Source organism: Brienomyrus brachyistius, chromosome 18, assembly GCF_023856365.1.
Source record: "Brienomyrus brachyistius isolate T26 chromosome 18, BBRACH_0.4, whole genome shotgun sequence".
NCBI classification, from domain to species: domain Eukaryota; kingdom Metazoa; phylum Chordata; class Actinopteri; order Osteoglossiformes; family Mormyridae; genus Brienomyrus; species Brienomyrus brachyistius.
Window position 1 is genome coordinate 9,998,897 of NC_064550.1, and position 20,093 is coordinate 10,018,989.

Here is a 20,093-nt window from a genome sequence, read left to right on the forward strand (position 1 = left end):
ACTGTAAGGTCGTTGTCTTTGCCCTCCAGAAGTCCCTGAAAAGGAAGGTGCTCTGTCTTATCCTCTTAAACTCACTTACCCTCATTTTCCAACATTATCGGCATTTGGGCATTTCAGGTCCAGGTGCTACAAATCCAGACCAAGACTGAGCATAACGGCTCACAGTCACTGAGTGCTCAAGTGGCTGGCAGAAACAAAACCGTGGTCTGGGTTTGTAGCTCCTGGACGTTACTCAGGAGCTTTTTCTTTCCTGTAATGGGAATGCTTACAACGCATAATTCGTTATAATTTATCCTAATGATATCTGTGAAGCTTTCTATTTTTCCCTCAGTAATACAGCAGAAATGGCCATTTCCCTAAAATATGCATGCTGTTGAAAAACTGCTTCCTATGAACTTCCTCTGGATTACAGGAAGGCTTCAGTTGCTGGGATACATTCTCTCCCCGGACCAGTCGCACCCTGATCTACACTAATTGGCTTCGCGTCGGTAACCAGCGCGTTGCCATCGGTGTCATCAGGCCCAGTCCACCACGGAGAACGCTGGGCGTCGAAGCCTACACTTCTGCCGCCGCGGCCAAGGAGCGACGGGCATTTTTTGCGTAGCGGTGAAGTCAGTAGAGTCCAGGATGTCAGCAAAGATGCTGCGTTCTGTGAGTTACTGCCAGACAAGGGCTGCTGGCTCCTCCCCCTTAGGGGCTTCTTCTTATTACGCCTGTATTGCACCAATTATTTAAAAATGTTATCATCGGTGACTGCAGAAGGTCACTGGATCCGGAGGGCAATTCTCCTGGCTCCCCCAGGATGGCCATTGTAATTTTGTACCCAAAACCGAGACAGGTTCTCATCTAGGGAGTGGGTGGGATTCAGCACCAAACGGCGTTTATTCCATTTTTCACATTTCAGATTCTGGCACAGGGGCCTGATTTCGAATAAGGGAGCGTCATCCAGTGTCTCTGGAGAATGCTTAGACATGGTGGGGACTCACAGCACTGAGTTTCATAGCCCTGACGTCTGCCTGGAGCGCGCTCTCTGAGGGGAGACATTCATTTCGGCAAAATATACATGAACTATAAATAACGGTAAATGGGTAGGACATCACAAAACCAAAGAGTTCTGTGAAATTTCCCACAGTCTATCCATTTTTATACATAAAGGTATATCATGGATGGTAATTCACATTCTCGTTAAAAAAAGGGGCAGTGTGAACAAGTTGAAAAAGTTTGCCCTCCTTGTATAGAACACTAGATTGTTGTGATTAATCATTAATGTAATCTGTATTAAAAATTAAGATAAGTAACAGATTAAATCGGTCCAGCTGCAGTACGACTCTGTGAAGGAGAGAGCGTGGAAAAGGTCATAAAAGTTTTATTTTATCCAGTAAAGGTTTATATTGTGCTATTTAATATCTGCGTTTAAAACCTGATAGCATGTACTGTGGCAGTTTATTTCTGTTAAACAGGATGAGGAGGAACTGCCTGGTCCCTCTGTTTAGCTGAAGCGATTATCAGAAGCACAGTCTGACACATTCTCTGCTTCTCATTGAAATCTGAACCTTTGAAATCTCCATGCAGGAGGCAACAATAACTATCTCTAGAGCCAGTTTTCTTTTCATAAATTGCTCTATGATGAATTTTAAAATGTGCAAATGTTCATATAGTATCCTGGGTCTTTTCGGGGGGGGGGAGAGGTTAAAGGTTTCGAGAGAACAGGGGGTGCGATGATGTGACTCCTGGAGGACCGCGGAGGAGACTGTGTGGATGCTTACAAATTTGCCGTTTGTGTACCTTTTATATACATGGATATTTGTGGAGGTGGGGGTCCAGTCAGTTCCAATGAACAGTGATTCTAGGCAGGCTAAAAGCTCCAGGCTTTTCTGCTGGCCCCCTCACCTGCCGGTTCATACCCCCCCTCCAACAAATCTCCGGTTCCAGTTCAATCTCCATTTCTTTACGAATGTGCTGCGTCAGAAATTAAGTACAGCTGTATGTGGGGACCTGTTAATAGTTTAAGGTGCTAAGTCACGGTGTATATTTACAGCAGAGAGTGCAAAGAACATGGTACAACCAACGTGGTGAATTTCATAAGGTGCTAAAAGTGTAGCATTCTCGGAGCGTCGTACTGTCGAGCGATAAAATATTGGTGATTTAAAAACTTTCCAGCAGTTGAAAGATCGCAACGAAACACAAAAGGCAAAAGAGCGGGAGTCAGTCGGCACCGATGCAGTCAGGCAGTTTATGGCGTGTTATACACACTGTACGCGAGGGCTGTGCTTAATTCCTCAGGGAATTTAATAAAGTTTGTGACTTTTGATGGGAACTTCACGCTGCGTTCTCCGCTTACCATTCCAATGGAGTCTCCAGGTTGCCGTGATACATTGTCTGTCTAACATTGTTGGCTTTAAATCTGTCGTATTCTGTGGTCTGGGGTGGCCGTTAAATATCAATTAACTGTGAATCTCTCTCTGTTCAGCATCAAAGCGAAGGAGTCTCACGCTTGTCATTAACTTATGGCTTAATGGGCAGCCGCCCAGCCTGATTGTGCGTCCCCCCCTGTGAAGTATAATCACGCCTCTTTAATATTTATTGGAGGTTCTTCAACCATGCAAATCATGCCCCCCCTCCCCCCACAGCCCAGCTCTGTACTGGCACTGATAACAGCCTATGATCTCCAGATATCTGATCTGTCGCTCTGGTTGGCTTGTGGCAGTTGGAATCAGTTTTTTTTTTTTTGCTGTGCAGTTACCTAATAATGTCTAAGAAAGTGGTAGTTTTTGCTTGCTACAGCCTCCTGAATGCTTTGAATGTGTCTTGATGGACTAGATGGGCTGCCGTCCTAAGTGCCTGGATTATAGCAGCACTACTCTCTCCTGTCCTGGCCTCCACCTCTTTCTCCCCCCAGTTTTTTGGCCCACTTTCCAGGACTGTCTGGAGCCTGAAGAGCGTGTACAGCAGGTGCATCCCAGGGCATGCTGTTGGCGCTCAGCCGCACTGCCAGGCCCCTGGTGCTGGCAGAGTGGCACAGCGGCACACCGTCGCCTGGAATCGTGCCCCTAACATCCACTGTTAGTTGCCCACATGGGGGGGTGGGGGCCGTACTGACTGCATACCACCAACCCTCTGCTCTTCTCCGGTTGGGAGAGACCTCAGAGGCTTGGACGGCTCGAGCTGAGACGAGACATTCATCCTGTCGGCAGGACAGGGCAGGACGTTTTGATGCTTTTACAGGCGCGCTGTGACAGATCAGGGTGCGTTTCCAATGATCGTTTATGGTGAGCGAGAACATAAATGCCGAGTAAGTGCCGTGTAACTTCCTTCCGGAAAGAGGACAATGACCGCAGCTCTCTTGTCGCCCCTTCGCAGGCCCCCCACCCCTCGGAGGAATGGCGCAGTCATGAATGGCGACGCCCGCCCCAGTAGCCCGGACCTCTCTTCCTGCCCGCTGCCTGACTGGAAGGAGTTCTGTGAGCTTCATGCTCGGGCCTCCGCCTCCGACTTCGCCGACAAGTTTCGCCGCTTTGTCAGCGAGAACCCCAGCTACGACTCGCCGGGCGCCGACGCCACCTTCTCCCAGCACTTTGCCCAGCACTTCCTGGAGTGCTTCTCAGCTGAGCTGAGCCGGCCCCGCACGCCTGGCTCCCCGGGGGGGCCCCGCTACAGCATCGTGCCATTTGCCGGCCTCCAGAGCTGCCCGCTGCCGTACGGCCAGGACTTCTACCTGCGGCGGGACGCCGGCGCCTCCAGCGAGTCCCTGGACAGCATGGACAGTGGTCCAGGTAGCCGCAGTCCCCGCTCGCAGCCCCTGGCGCACAAGGTGTCGGCCCTGGGCCAGTCACGCAGCTCCGAGGACGTGTCAGCAGGCCATCCCAAGGCCCGCTTCAAAAAGGGCTTCTCCCTGCGGAACATGAGCCTCTGTGTGGTGGACGGAGTCAAGGAGATCTGGCATAGGCGTTCGTCGCCGGAGCCTGACGGCGGCCGCAGGGCCAATGGCGATGCCACGGGGGACAAGTGGAGCCAGCGCCTGCGTTTCTCCAAGGGCTCGCAGGGGCACAAGGCCGAGCAGCTAGAAATCCAGAGGGAGGGCGCCCTACGCTACATGGTGGCCGACGACACCAACTGCATGGGCAGCTCGCAGTGGCAGAAGTGCCGGCTGCTGCTGAGGAAGACGGGGCCGCGCACTGAGGGCGAACGCTTCCTGTTGGAGTTCTACGTTCCGCCCAAGGTGGGTTCTGATACTTTGCTCCATAGCGCCGCCCTGGTGGCCATCTAAATCTGCCTGGAGTTGGTGAATGTGTGCGATAACTGCGGTGGGATGTGGTTGGGGGGGGGGGGGTGGGGGGCGTCGGAAATGAGATCCTTGCTTTCCCCGTGTGTCAGGACAACTAGCAGAACACGCCAAGGTCACTCGGTTCACGCGGCAGTGCTGGAAGGACAGGAATACGCTTTCCAACCGATAGGGCCATATGCGAGCGTTCTCGCCATGCGGCTTCTTCTCATCCAGCTGGAAGGAGTCCTGAGCTCACAGACTCGTCCAGCGCAAAGCCACCCCCCCCCCACCCCAGGCCAGAATCACCTCATGATCCAGCGGACACCTGAGCTCCACAGCATTTGGAAATACTATTAACATGGCCGTGTCCCTGGTGACCTTCTCTGTGTGCATCTGTGTGTGTACTGCTCTGTCGCTGGGTTCTCTATGCTGCCCTTTAGAAGACGGCACAGAGGATTTGCACAGACTTTCTCCCATTTTGTTTTGAATTCGCAAAAGAGAAAATTCTAGTAAGAGGGTTTCAGCACAGGGATGGCCGACATGGCCGATCGCTTCGTCTCACCTCACTGAACACATCCCGCTTTCTCAAAAGCGCCATTCACATGAACAGTTTTTTTTTTTTGTTGCCAGGTTTTAAATATGTATTATATGATCATATTTAAATATGATCTACATAGCACGTCTTGCACACGCCCCGTTCTTCATGCCCCATTCAGCGCTGCCCTCTTTGTGATTCAAGACATTCTGCCCAGTGTCCTGGTAACGGAATCCTTCTGAGGCTCTGCTCTCCCTGCTGACCCCGGCATGTCTCCAGGGCGGAGTGTACCACTTTATTACTCGTGCTGCACTGCATGATTGTTTTCATGTCAAAACCTAGGGCTGTACCATCTTGGGGGGGGGGGGGGGGGTGTTAGGTGTCCATGGAGCCATGTGGCTTTATTGTCGTCTCCACGAGTTTCTTGTGATGGATATCTTCGATCCTCACATTATGAGGACAGTCCAGCACAAGGCATGAGGCATGCATCCGTATGCATTCATAATTATTTTGTCATGGTGGATCAGCCGACCCATGGCTGCCCTCTGCACCTGGGCTGCCCCTTTCTTTATTATATTATATTCAGCTGTAACCAATACCGACAGGAAACGACGCAATGCCGGCATGAGGTAGCTGGATTCCTCCATTTTTCCCGCCGCAGTGTGGTGGAAGGGGGCAGAGGATCGGGGGATTGTTACCACCGTTAAAATGAATAGACATGAAAAGGTCGAGGTTTTACCTCCCTGTGAGCTCAGGATGACACATGCTGTGTCACGTGCTCCTTAATAAATAATCTAGCATTAATATAGCCCTTAATAGGTAGCCGTTGGACACGGAATGTGCTGCTTAGGCCCAAATGCTGCATTCGTGCTGTTAGCTCTTGTGTTTAAAAACGGTATTATATGCGTGAAATTGCTGTATAGTTTATCTATTATTTGGAAATTGAGTTTTGAATCGTATTAAAAATACGCACAGCATCTCATCCCTGAGGAGCTGTCTCTGTAGGAAAACAGCGAACCGTAGAACCTGGAAAGTCTAAATCTTTATATTCTTTTTTTCGTACATTTTAGCGACTCTGATGTAGCTGTGCTGGTTATTGTCTTCATTTATCGCTTCGCTTCTCCAAGCCATTTACTCAATTATCATATCAAGTCACTCGAAGGTGCTAATGTGACAAAGAGCCTGGGGTCCTCTGTTGACACCCCACCCCCCCATTGTGCTATGCCTCGTATTGCTGACACGATTGGGCCAACGGCACACACTCGTACGGGGTGACGTGTCTCGGAACCTCAAGGTCAACTGGCCGAGTAAAACATAGAGATTGTCGTGAAATGATGGAGCTAATGGAGACCAAACTGCCCATAAGACTCACGTTTCTTCTTCAAGCAGGACAGTGAAGCCCATAGCTGCAGATGTTTGGCTCCTCTATCTAGGCCAAACGAGGTCAGCCGTGGGTCTAGTGGGCCACAGCTTCTCCTTTCCGATCCCGGAGATTAATTAATGAGCTGTTATTGACCCATCGGCTGAATTAACTGCCAGATTCAAGTAAAAAAAGAAACCGAAGGAGTAAGTTAAAGCTGTACTCTTCATTCAATTTAAACTAAACCTATGGCAAAGATCAGGGTTCCCCCGTTTCGGTCCTGGAGGGCTAGTCTGTGTCACAGTTTGATGATTTCCCTGCTGAAACACCTTATTCATCTCACCAGCCCGTTGCCAGGGTTAGTAGGTGTGTTTGAGCAGGGATTCTGCAAACCGTGCCGCAGATTAGTCTTCCAGGACTGGAATTGGGAAACCCTGTATCTTCCCACAATAACATGAGTGCTCATTATTTTATATGATGACAAAACAATAAATAATGCCCCCTCCACAATAAGTAAGTAGGTAAATACCTAAGAATTAACATTTACTCTTCGAAATATTTTGTAAGGACAAATAGAACCATGTCCTTAACATCTAAAATAATTTGTTGGCTAACAGGATTTAAATAACATCAGTCCCTCAATAAATAAGTTTCCGTCTAGCATACATGTAGCAAAGCCAACGTGCAGTGAACAATATTGTGCTAATACTGAAAATTAGTAATTAGTTATAGTTACTAGTTACTTTCTTCAAAAGTAACTCATTTGCTTTACGAATTACTACATTAATTAATCTATTAATTAATTACTTGCTAGGAAAAGTAACTTTTGCATTTCTTCAGTTCTCTTATTAATGCATACATACCCAGACAGCACACATACATTGCCAGGACGTTGGTTTAAGATCGGAATGTCATTAAATGATCACGTTACTCGTAATTCCAACACTGCTTATGAGGGCTAGTCCATGATGAGCAAAAGCCATCAAATCTGCTGGCTCCTGAGGCCTGGAGATGCCCGTGCCGGATTCAGGATGTTCTGGTCACCTGTGGACCTGGGTCGTCTCCTAATTGGTGTGCCTCTGTCATGTGTACCTGCTCCTGCTGGTCTCTGTCGCGTGCATACGTGCTCCTGCTGGTCTGTGTCGTGTGCGTACGTGCTCCTGCTGGTCTGTGTCGTGTGCGTACGTGCTCCTGCTGGTCTGTGTCGTGTGCGTACATGCTCCTGCTGGTCTGTGTTGTGTGCGTACGTGCTCCTGCTGGTCTCTGTCACGTGCGTACGTGCTCCTGCTGGTCTTTCGCGTGCGTACGTGCTCGTGCTGGTCTCTGTCGCGTGCGTACGTGCTCCTGCTGGTCTCTGTCGCGTGCGTACGTGCTCCTGCTGGTCTCTGTCGCGTGCGTACGTGCTTGTGCTGCCCTGGGTAGCTTTGTCTTTGCTTCGCTAACTTTGGAGCTCCACTTTTTCTCCTTGCTCAATTTCCCTACTTTAGTTTACAGGATTCCCACAGTGTGAAGCAGTTGCTGCAGGGGGATGATTGTGTCACGATGAGAGTGAGTCGTGCTCGAGGCACAAGAGGCAGCTGAGGTGTCGCCTTGTACGGTGGTTGAGTGAGTGCAGGTAGTGATGACATCATAGCCGTTCTTTCAGTGTTTGTCCCTCCCCCACAGTCATCAAAGCCCAAAGTGAGCGTCCCCCTCTCTGCTATCGTGGAGGTGAGGACCACCATGCCTCTGGAGATGCCAGAAAAGGACAACACCTTCGTCCTCAAGGTACAGCTTCCTCTGCGTGATCCCAGCAGCATCGCATGCAAGCCAACACTGCAACAGTGTAGAATGTGTATGTTCACCACAGATGCATGTACATTTTTATATAGCGCCTTTCACAACAGAGTCATCCAAAGACGCTTTACATGGGTGTGCTGTGATACATCACAGGAAAAAAAGAAATGGGGGATGGATGGATGGATAGATTGATCATGCATGTTTAAACACAAAAACTAAGCCCAGAAACAGCCATGACTATAACTTGAAAGCGAGGCTCGCAGCAGACAGGGCCACTCATGCGTCTTAGGGGCCGTGTGCATGGATGCAGTAGTACTGCAGACTCTCCTGGACCCCGAGGCCTATAGGCTTTGCGTCTGTGTCAGGCCGGTCGCATTAAGGTGACTAGCAGAACCCTGGCGTAACGTCCTGGGAGTGACTGACCTGCCTGTCCTGTCTGGCAGGATGCAGTGTTCCTGCTGTCGTCTCTGTTCATTTCTTCTCTTTCCTCTCTTCTTCTCCTTCTTCCTCCTGGCTTGGTCTCCTGACAGCACCTTTTATTTTCGGGAAGCGATTCTCATGGATATGAGTTTACGGAGACGTCGCTGCCTCCTTAGTAACGAGAGGCAAGACGTCCGGCTAAACCGGAGGCGCAGTGAGGGGAAAATGGAGAGAAATCCTATAATGATCCAGTGATAATAGGATGTCGGTACCTGCACTTGTTCCGACTTGCGCCTCAGTCTCCCCAGACGCCGGGCTGCTCTTCATTTCATCTAATCTCTGCGTTTTACTCGCCTTTATGTGCATTTTGCATCCCCTGATTAGTTACAGTGCTTTGGCTTTTTGGACTTTCTTAGATAATTACACCACATCGTTGCAAAGTAGACTGCTATTGGTAAATGATTGTTGGAGGCTCAGTCTGATCCAGATTCAGCAGCAGCTGCAGTGGAGCCCAGTGGCTCTTTGGTGTGCTGACACTCCTCTCTGTCGCCTGTGCTCCAGGATGATAACAGCATGACTAATTGCTTTCTTTGTTTTTGTTTTGGGGGACAAAAGGTGGAGAATGGCGAGGAGTACATCCTGGAGACCATCGACTCACTTCAGAAGCATTCTTGGGTGGCGGATATTCAGGACTGCATAGACCCTGGGTAAATCCACTTGCAGTGACGTCAGGAAGGTTACAGTGTCACTGAATTTTGTGGGTTTTTTTTTTTGTAGCTATGTAGTACACAGGTAGGCAAAGTAGCATATCAAGAAGTACTGCTTGATCTGCAACTAATAATGTTGGGGGAAGTTTATTAACATTAATAAATAATCAGTGACTGATGTATTATTGATGCCAGTTAATGGCTGAGCATCATCCAGACTGTTTTTTCCTTTACCTGTGTGTCACAGGGACAGTGGCGATGACATTGAGTTGGCATCATGTCCGCACGGCCAGCCTCACAGGGACTTCTCCATGGTGTCCTCCTGCAGCTGTGAGCTCCTCTCTGAGGGTGCGCTGCATCGCCGTGAAAATCTGAGGCTGAGACACGCCCACACCATCCTTCATTGGCTAAAGGGAACACTGACCGATTGAAGTGTCCAGTAACCTTGCTGAAGATGATCATGTGTCATGTTCCCTCTCGTCAGGAGTGCACCGGGCCCCTGAGCGACCTTGTGCGGCGGCGACTGAGCACCATAGCGCCCCCTCTGCCCGTTGCCGAGAAACACCCTTCGTAGAGTACCCTTCACATATCCCATTGGACCGCTTCCTGCAGACAGTGGAGGGGGCGGGATCAGTTTCAGGTTAGTCTTGGAACTTTTTCCTGATAATGGGGGGAGCAGAGTCTGCTTCTAGTAAGTCTCAGCCCTTCCAAATGATGATGGAGGGGGCGGAGTCTGCTTCTAGTAAGTCTCAGCCCTTCCAAATGATGATGGAGGGGGCGGAGTCTGCTTCTAGTAAGTCTCAGCCCTTCCAAATGATGATGGAGGAGGGCGGAGTCTGCTTCTAGTAAGTCTCAGCCCTTCCAAATGATGATGGAAGGGGCGGAGTCTGCTTGTAGTAAGTCTCAGCCCATCCAAATGATGATGGAGGAGGGCGGAGTCTGCTTCTAGTAAGTCTCAGCCCTTCCAAATGATGATGGAAGGGGCGGAGTCTGCTTGTAGTAAGTCTCAGCCCTTCCAAATGATGATGGAGGGGGCGGAGTCTGCTTCTAGTAAGTCTCAGCCCTTCCAAATGATGATGGAGGAGGGCGGAGTCTGCTTCTAGTAAGTCTCAGCCCTTCCAAATGATGATGGAAGGGGCGGAGTCTGCTTGTAGTAAGTCTCAGCCCTTCCAAACGATGATGGATGGGGGCGGAGTCTGCTTCTAGTAAGTCTCAGCCCTTCCAAATGATGATGGAAGGGGCGGAGTCTGCTTCTAGTAAGTCTCAGCCCTTCCAAATGATGATGGAGGGGGGCGGAGTCTGCTTTTGGTTATATACAGTGCTGGATACCGCCAGGACTCTTGAAGCATTACAGTCTGTGAAACACTAGATTGAAATACATTGATTTTTCTGTCTTGAATTAGTAAGTCTATTATTTGTTGGCAGGCTGTCTCCTGCATGCCGCTTCCGTGTGAAATCAGTCTCTGTCAAACATAAGAATACTTTAGCTGAAGGTCCATTCACAACCGCGCAAACGCAGTGAGAAAAGTATCCTAGCCAGACTCGCACTTTGCTAACCACAATAATGGTAAAGTGAAACTGATGAATGAGAATACCGAAAAACATTTTTGCTCATTCATCTGATGCTTCTATGCTAAGCAACAGCAGAAGGAAGGGTTACAGTTTATGTGTGCTCCCTGGGATTCAAACCCACAACCTTTGTGTCTTTAGCACAGTGCTCTGCTTGTTGAACTTCAGGTGCAGAATAGCGAGAGTTGGTCTAAGGAGGGCCCGGCCCTTGCCGGGTACTCTGAGTCCTCACAGTCTGTTTGTCTTTACAGGGGCCCTTGGCGAGGGGGCACAGGAGCCCGAGGCCGACGGCAATCTCAGCCGCTACCCATGGTTTCACGGGACGCTGTCGCGAGTGCGCGCCGCCCAGCTGGTCCTGGCTGGTGGTGCACGTAGCCACGGGCTCTTTGTGATCCGGCAGAGCGAGACGCGGCCGGGAGAGTACGTCCTCACATTCAACTTCCAGGGCAAGGCCAAGGTGAGGGGGGCCTGGCGCCCGGAATTCGCCATCCCGCGTGGGGGTTGTGCTCTGAAGCCAGCTGATGCCTGCATTGCAATCTGAGCGAAATGCGAACCGCACCCCCCCCCCCCCCCCAGCATGGCCAGGAAGTCAGAATTCCTTCCTTCTCTAGTGTCAGTCGGCATCTTTTGGCAGCCACCCTCTGCTGTCCTGGGGGCTGAGGGGGGGGGGGGTCTCGTGTTGCAAACAATTTGCTCGCTGTGGAGGTAGAAAGATCTACGTCCAGGGGAGGAAGCCACACTCCGACAGTGTTCCGGCAGTGTTATGGCTGTGTTCTGACACTGTTCCGGCAGTGTTCCGACACTCTTCCGACAGTGTTCCGGCAGTGTTCCGACAGTGCTTCTGGATCCTGCAGGAAACACGCTGGCCTTGTAACAGGAAACTCGGAAAACGGCTCCCCATCTTATTTTTCTCTCTGTTTATAAAACTGTCGGCTGATCATGAAAAAACCTGAAATGTTTGCTTCTCTTAAAGACACACTCCCCTGAAGGCACTGCCTTTTAAACCCACTAAACAGCTAAACAGCTGCTCTAGCTAGCCATCCCATTACCTAGTCACCTTTCCTGACTTTTCCCATTCACACTCTACCTTTATTTGTATTAAATTCAGTTCCTTGACCACTATGTTCCCCCCCCCCCCTCCGAGCTGCTGCATTAACTCGTGCCATCTCACCCCCCCGCCCCTCCTCTCACCCCCCAGCACCTGCGGCTGTCCGTGAACGATAACGGTCAGTGTCACGTGCACCACCTGTGGTTCCAGACGCTGCTGGACATGCTGCGCCACTTCCACACCCACCCCATCCCGCTGGAGTCGGGGGGGTCAGCCGACATCACGCTGCGCTGCTATGTCCAGGCCCAGCGGAGTCCGGCGGGTATGTGACACACCAGGACCCCAAGCCGCACACCACTGTGATGTGTCACGACTCAGGAAACATCTCACATAAGCCTAGAGGATGGGCTCCCACACCTTTCAGTCCATGACCCCCAAAATATCAGTGACTCAGAGACTCATGACCCCCATTTTGCCCACCAGCAGGGAGGGGGTACAATCCTCATTTTGACATTTTTATAAACATATCATCATCTTGTGACCCTCACTTAGGAACCTCTAGTCTAGAGGAACCAATACAAAGCAGCCATTTCAAAACATTATTTCAAGCATTACTTAAAAAACACAATAGTCCATTGTTTTTACACCACAATAATGTAGAAAGTCATACTTTTGTATGTTCTAGACGACTCTCCTGATGCATATTTACTGAAAAACACCTATTTGACGTCTCACTGACAGGTTTTTTTTACTCAGTCAACGCTCAATAGAGGAGAGGAGAGAAAGGACCTGGCGTCTATAGATTTTTTTCGTCGTAAACTTATCGGTGTCGCGTGTTTATGGATCCGGATCGCGAAGCATTCTTCCGCAGAGCGGAAAGCCGACACTCTCCTGTGCATCTCTCTGCCTCTTCTCACCTCCTCGTTCTTTCACATTCCTCCGCTTCCTGTGTCACACATGCTATTAACAGCCAGGATTTTCATGGGGACCGGACCAGCACTGACTCAGAAATCAAACACAACACAGTACAGCTGCCGCTTTTGGATCACTTAGCCTCAGAGGTTAAGGGACAGGGGGTGTCCTGAGATTCTGAGCCGCTCGCTGACACCGAAACCCATTTTCTTTGTGCTGTAATTATTTGTGCAGCTCAGTATAGCCCCCCTACCAGAGGTTAAAGCAGAATTAACGAGGGGAGGGGGGCTGTTTTGTATGGGGGTCCTGAATAAACCATTTGGTACATTAGTGTATTATAATTTATTTGCAGTCTTAAAGATGCAATATGTACACAGATAACAGATGATATAACATGATGAATTTTTTTAAACATGTACATGAAACTTAAAAATGCATCAAAATGGCTCATCACTATAAGTAATATTACTGCTTATTTATTTGTAATGCCCCATGAAAATGCATTAAAATATAAAGTTATTCATGGTTTACGTCCTACACAGGCCTCACCTCCAGCAGAGTCTAGCTAGTAAGTGACGTTTTGGCAGCAGTAGGTAAGCAGATTAAGTCATACAAACACACGGGTATCTCATCCGCTCGAGAAATGATTCCAGTCAGAGCTACTGATGAAAATGAACAAAGCTGATGAAAAAAAAAAAAAAACTTTTAGTGCAAAACTGACATTTTATTGAACCACTCACTTTGAGTCTTTTTCTACATTTTGGGATGTTAAAAAAACGTTGAAGTTGAAGGAGGTGGAGTTGCGCTCCGGTAAGATGTAATTTGGACATAAGGAGGCAGTGCTGGACTCTGATAAGGTGCAATTTGGCCATATGGAGGGGGAGCTGCGACCTAGCAAGGTATGATTTGGACATAAGCAGGCGGAACTGTGCTCCGGCAAGGTGCGATTTGGCCATATGGAGGGGGAGCTGTGCTCTAGCAAGGTATGATTTGGATATAAGCAGGCGGAACTGTGCTCCGGCAAGGTGTGATTTGAACATAAGCAGGTGTAGCTGTGCTTCAGCAAGGTCCGATTTGGACATGAGCAGGTGAAGCTGGGCTATGATAAGGTGCAATTTGGATATAAGGAGGCGGATATAAGGAGGCTTTTACTACTAGCTCTAAACACACACACACACAGACATTCAGAATATATATGTTATATGCGCTTGCATACACAAACACATGTATACATATGCATATATGGCTTTAAAAATATGTACATACCATTATTTTCTGTAGAAATACACACAATTAACATATATGCATAGAGATATATATTATATACATACATTCAGCATGCATATATACACACACACATACATACATTGTCTGAATTGTCCTCATCTTATATCTCATCTTAAATCCTTTCTATTCTCCTTCTTCTAACTCCTGTTTCTTTTTTTGGCATCTTTGGATTTAGAAAAGTGGTTTCTAAATGCAATGTATCACTATTATTATCCATCCATCCATATATCCATCCATTTTCCAAACCGCTTATCCTACTGGGTCGTAGGGGGTCCGGAGCCTATCCCGGAAGCAATGGGCACGAGGCAGGGAACAACCCAGGATGGGGGGCCAGCCCATCGCAGGACACACTCATACACCATTCACTCACACATGCACACCTACAGGCAATTTAGCAACTCCAATTAGCCTCAGCATGTTTTTGGACTCTGGGGGGAAACCGGAGTACCTGGAGGAAACCCCACGACGACATGGGGAGAACATGCAAACTCCACACACACGTAACCCAGGCGGAGACTCGAACCCGGGTCCCAGAGGTGTGAGGCAACAGTGCTAACCACTGCACCACTGCACCCCAATATTATTATTATCCATATTATTATTTTATTATTATATACAGACACAGGAGTATAAAAAGATATGTTTCACGTAAACTTCACTCATTTCAGCATTGCCTCCAGCATGCATAACTTATACACTTCAGCGTCCTTGCAGGTCATTCTCGCCCGGACCATCCTGACACTTGCCCTTCTTTTGTCGCTGCACAGATCCCGCTGCGCCCCGCATCCCAGCACCCTCTAGAGACCCAGGCTGTCAGAGTGACCCACACCATTCTCCTCACTACTTCCCTGGAGCCCCACAGCCAGCGCCCCCCCCTACGGACGCACCCCCCTCTTCCTCCAGCACGTCTTCCTCGCCTACCGCCCTGCCCCCCTTCTCCCGGACTGAGCCAGGGGGAGGGGGAGGCGGAGGGGGGGGGGAGTGGGTTGCGCAGCCGCAGCAACAGTTCTGAGCGCCTTCTGGAGCCCCCTAGTGGCTCTGCCGAGGACTACCACGAAAGTGACGCCACTAGGAGAGCGCGAGCCGTGGAAAACCAGTATTCCTTCTACTGAGGTGGCAGCCTGAGCCCTCACTGGCTCGGCTTCCAGAAGAAGCCCACATAGAAGACAGGTGACATTATCCAAATATACATTTTTACAGCACATATCAGTTTATTAAAGTATCACTCCCCCTGCTTAGGGTTCCCTAATGAAATCATTTCGTAACAGTTGGCAGAGATACACCAGCCAAATCCCAATGAAATTTAACCTCTGCTTCGGCTTTTAAAGGTCATGGATTCACTTCTCCGAACGTAGACAGGGAAGAGGAAATGATCTTGTATTATCACATGCCCTGCTACCACCATTATCACTCTCACTGTTTGAAAGACCCTGTCAGTTATTTTAACAAATGGTCTGTTGCATTCTTGTATGTTTAAAAGCTGCACAAAGATGACCATGGATTTTCCCTTGGTCATTTGAGTCTCTTCCATCAGGGTGGCCTTTATCTTTCACAAACAGGTGTCATTAGCGTTGGCTTTCAGTGACTCACTATACAGTGTAAACTAACCCGGAACGTTCCAGCACAGTAGCTAATGGATCATTTTTACTAGTCCCGGCTGTCTAGTGAGTGATGACTGACATAACACGATTTCAACTTTAATAACCAGAAGTTAATTAATCTTAAAATGTTTTGTTTGTTGCTGAATTTGCTCTCAAAATGTTTTCTGTACTTTCGTTTTGTTTTGTTTTGATGCAGGCCCTGTGGTTTCGGTAATGAATGTGTGTGTTGATATAGTAAGGGATGATTTACATTTGAAGTATATTATAGAGACCAGTTATAAAAGATGTTTTGGTATGGTTTATTATTGTTTGTCATTGTTATTGTTTTGTTGAATGTTATTTTGTGTTCGTGTTGTGCCCTAGAGCAAAATCCATCAGGGTTTGGACTAGAAAACTGCTCCAGAGAGCTGTTCTTTCTGTAATGTTCGCAGGACCTGCCTCTCTGGCTCTCATCTGTGAATGAGCCCAGTTACACACGACAGAATCACTCTGCCCAGTGTCTGTGATGTAAGCCACACACAAATTGGCTTTAGCCACTAAAAAATGCATCACAGATAGTTTCACTGCCTTGCAGAAGTATTTTGGTTCTTTGTACAATGTCCCATTTTGTAAAATAACAGTACAATGTGCACACGATTTTAAAATGTAAAATTTTAAAGGTTAGATATAGTGATTATTTACTTATTATAAACCATACATGTTACTGTAAAAGGCAGCACATACTAAAGAGGAAAACCTAAATGTATTAATTTCATAAATGTTTATACATGTGAGCTGCAGATTTGGTGGGGAAATGTCTGGCTGTGATTAAAGTACTTTTTTTTAAACTCAGGTCAGCAGCTTAAAGTGATTCCCCAGACTGACATGAAACAGGAAATTGATAAAGATTGTCAGCAGTTTTCCAACCTTAGTATAAACATCTACCCTTCATCTTCCTCATAGCCTGTATCACTGTCTGTTTTTGTTTCAAAATGTGAAACTCAATGTCCCCAAAATGTGGGATTTACACCCATTTCCACATTTCACATCCTGTTTTTCCCAAGAATCCTTGGTGCCATAAAAACATTGCGATGTCTACATGGTCAAGTGCTCCACAGAATCAATTTGTTCATAAAAATGAAATTGTCCACCTCTCCACTAAAGCATCCACCAACTCCTCATGAAATACAGTTTCACGTGGTGAATTGGAAATAGGAATGACTAGTTTTATTCCTTTAGGAAGCCAGAAGCGATACGTCTTTTTGTGGCCCTGCCGCAGTTGAGTCATACCAGGGTTTCCGTTAGTCTCAGCCAAAGGGTCGCATCACCATCGCGTGACTCCATGCCTCCCTGCTCCGCTGTGCCCGTGGCCTCTCTTACGGTAGCATCACCCAATGCCCAGAGATAACCAATCAAATTGTTGAGGAGGTGGGTCCAAGCAACGAGATATGGCAGGCCCAAGACATCTGATTGGTTATCTCTCTGAACCAATTGTTTTCCATTTTGCCCTCAGAACATTTTTATGTATGTAAAACCTCCATGAGCTTCCCAGTGGCTCATTTTGTTTAAAGACTGGCCACCTTCTGTCTGTACTGAGGCTGGGCCTGTGTATGTTTCCTTCGCTTGACCACTCACCCCTGTAGCCCCATTCACCTGATTTTCTCACCCACCTCATCATTTTTGTGTAGTGATGATTACCTACATGAACAAAGCAAGTTTTATTATATCCAAATATCTCACTGCTGTGCACAAGGCCCACTCAACCAATATGGCTAGTTTACTTTAGTTATCATATGCACCTAAAATAAGCTTTCAAGGAGATTCTCATTTAAAAAAACTCCTTCCTTCATTTTTGCCCTTTTTGCTTTGATTATCTGTCATATAACTAAGGGTCTGAACGTTTTTTGGAAGGCACTATGTGTCTGTGTTTGCAGCATGAATGTTTGTTATATTTTCGGCTTAAATCTTGAATTTGCCAATGTGTTGCTCATTTGTAGAAAAACATGTTTATGCTGCCCCCTCGGTCCCTTGCCATGCCCAGTGCCAGTTTGAAACCAGATTGTCAAACACTGTGCCCTTATTTTGTCACACAATAGATATTAGGGACATGACATGTAAGATCGATTCAGTAGTGATAACAAAGAAGCATTTGCAGTATTTCTTGACCCCAAAAAAGGGCTCATAGGATGACCCAAAGCAAGCCAAGAGCCCCATCTAGTGGGGTCAAAAAATACTGCAAATGGTTCATGAGGCGTCATTTTTGAGAGTGATTTAAATAGAGAATCCGTGTGAGCATAGATGTTTATGCCTTTATCAATAGTGGTAGAAAGAGCACCACTAGACCATATGTATTTCACTTTGTCACTGTATGTTTTACCCTTAAATGCTGTCTTGTTCAGGTTCAGTGTGTCTGGGTGCCTTATAGACACTGAAACTGATGAGTCCAGGAGCCTGAAGTCACACGACCTGAACCAACAGCTTTTGATTTGCCTTTTTCCACGGAGACCCCAAGTGGAAATGTCATGCCCACTGAGAGATAATGTCGGATTATCTGTATTTTTTTGGGGGGGTTTGAAACTGGGATTGTTTTCCCAGAATGCCCCAGGACTTGGGAGCACCTAGTGCATTAGTTGTGAAATGGGTTTACATATTTCTTGTTGTATCCCTTCCCTCAGAAGCTGTACTCAGATCTCTTTATATGCCAAACTTAATTGATGGGCAGACACCAAAATGTGTCTGAGGTCACCTCTACACTGTAAAGAGTCGTGCTGTAGCCAACAGTTTCTGTGCAGGAAATGATCTTGTGGATTTGGGTGAGTGAAAGATTTAATAGTGTTCATGTGCCAATTTTAAACACTGTAGAATATTTTTAATACAGTCTGTTTCTCTGTCAAAGTCAGTTATATTGCCCTGGCAATTTAATTTATTATTTAATAAATTCTTGCTAATTAACTTCTGTGAATGATTGCTGGCTCTGATGAAGAATTAGTGTGTTCACACAAGGGAATAACTAATGTGGATTACTCCATGGACTTTTAAACATTTATGCTATTTAAGTCACAAAGCTAAGTTTAAACAAGTCCTTTGCTTTTGTACACAGTGAAGTTTTTAACATTCATATTTCTGTGAATTCACAGTGATCTTGAATACATATTTTTTCTTTCCTATTTCAAGTCATTGTCTTTCTGAAAATAAGCGCCATCTGGTGGTCAAACACGGTATTAAATTTTAAAAATGACACTCCAGTTCCAGTTCCAGTACAGCGGTACTAGAAGCAAACACTCTACCACCAAACGTCTAAAATATCCTTGTATTCTAAAGATTTTTTTTTTTTTGATTAATAACTTTACTGAAATAACGATAAATACATTTTATTTATACAGTGCTTTTCAAGATCTCAAACACCCCTGGGACTAGGATTGTTTTCCAGAATGGCACAGTACTTGGTAGTACCTTCTGCATTAGTTGTAGTTAAAACGGTACCATCCTTCTAATGAGACGTAAAGCAGAAGCACTGACTCTTTCAGGTCATAAAAGATCCTTTGGCATCTTCCGAAAGAGTACGGATGGTACCAAGATGCCCTGCCTAAAATTGCCCACTAAGGACCTCTTTCAGATCTGGCCTACTAATCATCCCCTCTATATAACTGCTGCATTCTCTCCTGCCCCTTCCCCACCTTACCTACTGTGTGGTGGGCGTACTGTCCCAGTGCATCACCTGGTGAGTGGTAGAAGTGGCTCCCCATTGCTTCTGATAAGTGCTTTGTGTGTCCTGAAAAGCGCTATATAAATGTAACTTCCGCTCATTCTCCCTAACTTTCAGTCTCCGTTGCTTGCCGCTTTCTTCTTCCACGCTTGTCGTCGGTGTTAGCGTAGCTCCCTCTCCCGCTGGTGATCCTAGAAGGTGGTATCAAAGTTAAATTAGGGCTTACCGCTCGTCCTCGGCGTGGGAGAGGATGGAGAGGGCTTCCGTCGGTCTGTAGCGAGCGAGCTGAATCCTCTCCTGTCTGCCAGCCAGCCTGCGTCAGAACATGGCGAGTCCGGTTACCCCGAATTATGTATGTCTCCCTGATCTCCAAGGAGTGCTGCTTGGCTTCTGAGTTTCGCCCCCTCCTGTCCGGATGGTAGACTAACATCTGTCTGCAATAAGAGGTTTTTATCTGCCTTTGTGAACCATTGGGGAAACTTAGCAGATAGTTTAATGCACATTTTTACTTTCCTGCAGAGGTATATCTAGGGTACTGGTTTTGTTATTCCTGATGTGTCCCAGTAGCCAGCCAAACATGCACCAGATCATAATGGTCATTCTGAAGGATCGATCACGTCTCCATCCTTCCTCTGCTTCTAAATGATCTGCTCTGCCAGTCTCTTATTCTGCTGGTTTTGAGCCCTTTTCCATTCTAGTTACTTCCAAATAAAGACATGTCTTTGGTACATATTTAACTGACAAGGCCTTCATTTGGCCGCTGGTCTCTGAAGATCCGGTTTCCCTTTTCTGAAAGCTCGCTGCCGGTATGGCGGAGTTTCAGCGGATCATCTCCCAGCTTACTGGAACGCAAACGCAAACCTTCATTAACCAGCAGTCGGCACCTGTAGGACTATAACGGGATGGACAAAAACCCCCATTACGTT

The 20,093-nt window shown here is 47.3% G+C and overlaps 1 protein-coding gene across 1 annotated transcript; it reads left to right on the forward strand.

The window, feature by feature from the left end:
* Positions 1-1,316: 1,316 nt before the first annotated feature.
* On the forward strand, positions 1,317-18,413 carry LOC125713339 (SH2B adapter protein 2-like). Its single transcript, XM_048984363.1, is given in 10 exon segments — positions 1,317-3,269; positions 3,361-4,219; positions 7,825-7,926; positions 8,974-9,065; positions 9,313-9,413; positions 9,550-9,705; positions 10,886-11,091; positions 11,833-12,004; positions 14,649-14,818; positions 14,820-18,413. Coding segments are annotated over 10 exon segments (2,088 nt in total). The 5' UTR covers positions 1,317-3,213; the 3' UTR covers positions 14,994-18,413.
* Positions 18,414-20,093: the final 1,680 nt, after the last annotated feature.